Here is a 4689-nt window from a genome sequence, read left to right on the forward strand (position 1 = left end):
TTGGATAGGTTTATTGAAAATATGCTAATAAATGATATAAGAGTTCAATCTTTTGTAAATGACCTAATAAGTATTAGACATTTAATTAAACAACTGCAGTAGAAATACAAAAACAAAAAGAAGGATAGTTATGGATGAAGAAACATGGGTGTATTTGATAACCCCCCCCCCCCCCCCAAAAAAAATATACTTTTATAAAAGAAATTGTTATAAGTACACTATTCATTTGTATGATATAATCATCCATTCAATATAACTCTGAACAAAATATGGAATTGTACAATATTATATAGCCACAAAATGAGTAGTCTTTATAGTACAATTTTATGTTAAAACTAAGGGTAATAATACACATAATAATTTAATACAAAATATGTATATTAAATAAATAGATAAATCAAATGGTATTTTGTTAAGAAAAAAATGGAGAGCTATAATAGAACACAACCACATTAAAAAGTTGCTAGCTTAAAAAGAATTAACAACACAAAAGTAATGGGAACTAAAACCAAAATACATTTAATTTTTCGTTTATGACAATTTTCTGATTCAATACGATTTTCTACACCATGGTCAACTTCAATTTCAGCCTGTTTAATATTGTAGTCTATCCGATCCAAAACACTACCCTATACGAAAATAAGATAATATGACATTACAATGGTATTACTATTAATATAAACTAGACAAACGATGTATATGAATTTTAAACTAACTTGTTGATAGGTCATGTGTGTAACTTCTTTAAATATGTTGTTAAGTTCAACAATAGTACTGGCCATCTGATTCGCTTTGCTTTCTAACTGTACGGCCATTTTAGCGTTTTCTTCTTCGACAAGTATAGCAGCGAATGTCCGTGTTTGATTCGATTGTAGCATCTGCAATTGTTGTCCAAAATCATTAGATGAAAATTTTTCGTTAATACTTAATAAACTACATTTAGACGAGTTGTCTTCGGTTTCAAATAGGGTTTGTAACGATACGCATTCTAAACGTTTGATTTCTAAAATTTTAAACATAAGTATAGGTATATAATATACACGATAATAATATAAAATATATTGTATAAGTTATTTGAAATTACTTTTGCGATAGTCTTTTTGTGAATTTCGAAATTCGTTGAAAATATTTTGTAGCGATAACATTAGAGAAGATGACTCATTGTATGAAAATTGGGATTCTTTGTTGTTGTATAGTCCATTTGAATAATGTAATAGGATTTGATTAATTGTTTTTTTTGTTGAAGCAAATATCTGTAACATAATAAATTAAAAATATTAAATACCTAAAATAACTAATTTATATGTTTAAAATAAAAATAAACTAATGTTATTGTATTTACTCTAGTAATTTCGAATGTAAGATCTCGGATATATTTCTCTAGTAAGTTAGAATCATTTAGCTTTGCTGAAGATCTCAACAAATGTGCATCTTGCAATGAACGCAATTCTTCCAATTTATTCTGTAAACTAAAATTCAATCTATTTTACCATATTTGAATAAAATAAAACTATTTTTATAGTATAAGACCAGGTAATAGAATATCGAGCGTCTTCAAATAATCCAGTCCACGGAGGTGGACATATTTCCTGAGCACGTATTTCATTAGCTCGACCGGCTTCCATCAACGATATTTTGTCATTAACACATTCTTTGCTATCTGTACCGTAATTGCTATGCTTAAATGCTTTAAACGGATGAATACTCTGCTTGGATTTATTTCTCAACATCATATATATGTCTGCCATGCTTCTAGTTGTCATATTTTTTAATTAATATCTCTGTACATAATAGCGAAAATAATTGATTTATAAACAACCAGTAGTGTGTAAATATATAACTTATATAATAATATTAAATAACTTCGATATAACTATAATCGATAGGTATATTAGAAAAACGATAATCGTATATATCTTAGTAATTTGTTTAGCCTCGGCTTAAGCACACATAAGAGCAAAAATGCATTGCTGCTCAAGTAGGTAGTAATATTATAATATCATGTACTTAATCAATTATCACTTCAATAATATATTAGTACCCATATAGATATATTTAAAATATCTACTTGAAATATCCGATTGTTATAAAGTAGTATAATTAAAAAGACATAGGAAAAATCTTAATTCGAAGTTTATATTTTGTTCCTAACTGCTATCGATTTATTTTATTAACAGCAGCTAACAATGTCTTTTTGAACCGTGGTCTCATGGACTTAACTATATATAAATTTGTATCGTAGAAGATGATGAAATATGATTATGGAAACCAGCAGTAAGGCTATTGCATAAACATACAAAAGGTCTATGGTACTGTTAAATTATAAATGTAAATACTGGCATGATGTAGACAACAAACATTCCCTATATTATAATACAATTGATATTTATTTTACCATACGTATAAATTCGATCTCGCCCACTTAGTAAATCGAAGAGTAGGTATAATGACTAACTTAGCTTTTCTACGTAGACTGCCCCTTGTTTGCTAACCCGAATTAATGTTTTAAGTTCCTTTCCTATCACACGCTCCAAAATGTCTTTTATTGAACCCTACTATTGTATACCACTATACCATGGTCGCAACTATCCAACATTTAAAATGAAATCTGTGTAAAACCATATATTTTTCTACTTAGTTTGTCTTTAATTATTTTGTTTTCGTATTTATATAACTTCCAATTAACTTGTTAAGCTCATTTCCGAAAATTATTATGAATGTTACTACTACTGTATATTTATTTATTCGTTTACGTGTACCTATAGGTATGCATTTCATATTTTATTATTACTTTATTGAATATAATATTCGTTAAATAAATAAATAATAATATTATGTCATACACGACGCGCGACGCCAAGAATAACCGCGAGGTTACAGCTTATTCAGTCGCTATTGACATTTGCCGATAACCAAGTTTAAACGAATACTGCGAACAAATATAATCTTACATATGACGTAACTAATTTTATTCACCAGACTCCATGCTGAATTCTTGACTACCGCAATGGTGAAAAATCTAGGTTTTTATTGTTATAAAACGTTCATATAAATATATATATTATAATAGAAAATTACAAAATTGTAATATTTAACTTACAATATGAAAAATAATAGGTACCTTTCTACGTTGTTGGTATCTCTTAGCAACGAATCAGGTGTAACTTTCTATAGTAATATTATAAGGGGAAAAAACCGAAGAAATTTTCCTGCAGCTGTATATGGTAGAGTGTTGGCATTGAGGAATTCACTGTAAATTGTAATGGATGTATTCAATTTGAATTAAATCACGATAAATCGTTGTACGATAAAAAACAATTCTTAACAGAGATGGTCCATTACTTCTAAGAATATTTTGTTATACATTTAAATTGCTATAAATATTATATTTACTGTTATACTGTAGATTGTATTGATTAATAATAACAAAAATAAAAGAATCGTAAATATTTTATAATAATATTATTATTTTTTCAAACAACACTGTCTAGCTGTAATTATAACTTATAAGTCAAACAGACAATAAAATTTACAATTTTATACTTTAAAAAGGTACTTATTATGTATCCAACTTACTACCAAAGACCAACTTTGAAGTTAAAAATTAAAATATTAAATTTTCCAATACTCCAAAAGGTGATACATGAATATATAAAAAAAAACTATCAATTAATAAATATATTATTTAAAATTTCATAATATATATAAATTATAAAGTGATTACTTGAGAACAGTGAAATGTTTCAAGTTTCTACGTTTAATATAATTTTAATTACAACAATATAACAAAAAATATTTGAAGAGAATTCGTTATTACATTCGTTTTAGTATCCAATTTCATTTAAATGTTAACTTCAAACGCCCATATAATAAAATTAATGTGACTTCAATTGTAGTAATTATAAAATTTATTAAAATATTAGTGTTTAATGGTTTAGAGCGTAGGCTATACATAATAACCTAGAAGTTATTTTTGTACGTTATACGAATAATATTACACAAACTAATTTATAATTGTAAAATAATTTTTATTTAATTTGAACATGTTCAATATGAAACATTAAAGTATTTTATATCGATTAGTTGTACCACCATACTAGCAGTTTTGCTAGTATTATTAAGTAGTGCATAAGTTTACATGAATAATATGGAAAATGAATGATTATGAATTATGGAAAGATGAAGTTGCTTATGTATTTTATAATAATTATATAGCTATATACATAAATTCTATATTTATATTTCGATTATTTAAATCTAATACAGAGGAACTATTTTAAAGTAGGCAATCGCACTAATCACTTTTAATATTAATTTATAAACATATTTCAATTCTACGAAATAAGGTATTTTGTTGTATATTATAAATGATTATTATATAATATTTGTTGAGTAATAAATAAGTATATATATATTTTTAAATTTGATCAACCCATAAGTCCGGAGACCGGACAATAATCGCATCTTATACGTCATAATCCATCCGAAAATGTTTGTTACTGAACACGTGCAAGAAAAACTTTTTCCACATTTTTATTTCATTATACAATATCGTACAAAATAAAGTGCAGAATTCTGAGTAGTTTTAGAATCCATATTATGTCAATGCTTAGATGATGCAGCTTATTATACCTATTCATGAATTATCAATAGTTACAATGATAAGAGCAAATGAAGTTCGTGGTAAAA

The 4689-nt window shown here is 26.2% G+C and overlaps 1 protein-coding gene across 4 annotated transcripts; it reads right to left on the minus strand.

Annotated features, from left to right (window-relative positions):
• Positions 1-407: 407 nt before the first annotated feature.
• On the minus strand, positions 408-3151 carry LOC114121122 (syntaxin-16-like). Of its 4 annotated transcripts, none has more exons than XM_050206079.1 (6): positions 2964-3151; positions 1531-1781; positions 1343-1469; positions 1085-1253; positions 717-1003; positions 408-629 (listed from the first exon to the last, which is right to left on the minus strand). In XM_050206079.1, the coding sequence occupies exons 2-6, from the start codon at positions 1761-1763 to the stop codon at positions 453-455; spliced, it is 993 nt and encodes a 330-aa protein (XP_050062036.1). In that variant the 5' UTR covers positions 1764-1781; positions 2964-3151; the 3' UTR covers positions 408-452. The 4 variants fall into 4 exon arrangements, with proteins under 4 accessions (XP_050062036.1, XP_050062037.1, XP_050062034.1 ...); XM_050206080.1 differs by having other exon boundaries at positions 1531-1752; positions 2952-3151; XM_050206077.1 differs by having other exon boundaries at positions 2952-3151.
• Positions 3152-4689: the final 1538 nt, after the last annotated feature.

Source organism: Aphis gossypii, chromosome X, assembly GCF_020184175.1.
Source record: "Aphis gossypii isolate Hap1 chromosome X, ASM2018417v2, whole genome shotgun sequence".
Lineage (NCBI taxonomy): Eukaryota > Metazoa > Arthropoda > Insecta > Hemiptera > Aphididae > Aphis > Aphis gossypii.

Excerpts from the sequence above, each read along its gene's own strand:
- LOC114121122 (XM_050206079.1), bottom strand. The coding sequence starts at position 1,763 with ATGACAACTAGAAGCATGGCAGACATATATATGATGTTGAGAAATAAA. Across the intron at positions 1,470-1,530 it reads GCTCGATATTCTATTACCTG|TTTACAGAATAAATTGGAAG; the intron begins GTCTTATACTAT and ends ATTGAATTTTAG. Across the intron at positions 630-716 it reads CACACATGACCTATCAACAA|GGTAGTGTTTTGGATCGGAT; the intron begins GTTAGTTTAAAA and ends ATTTTCGTATAG.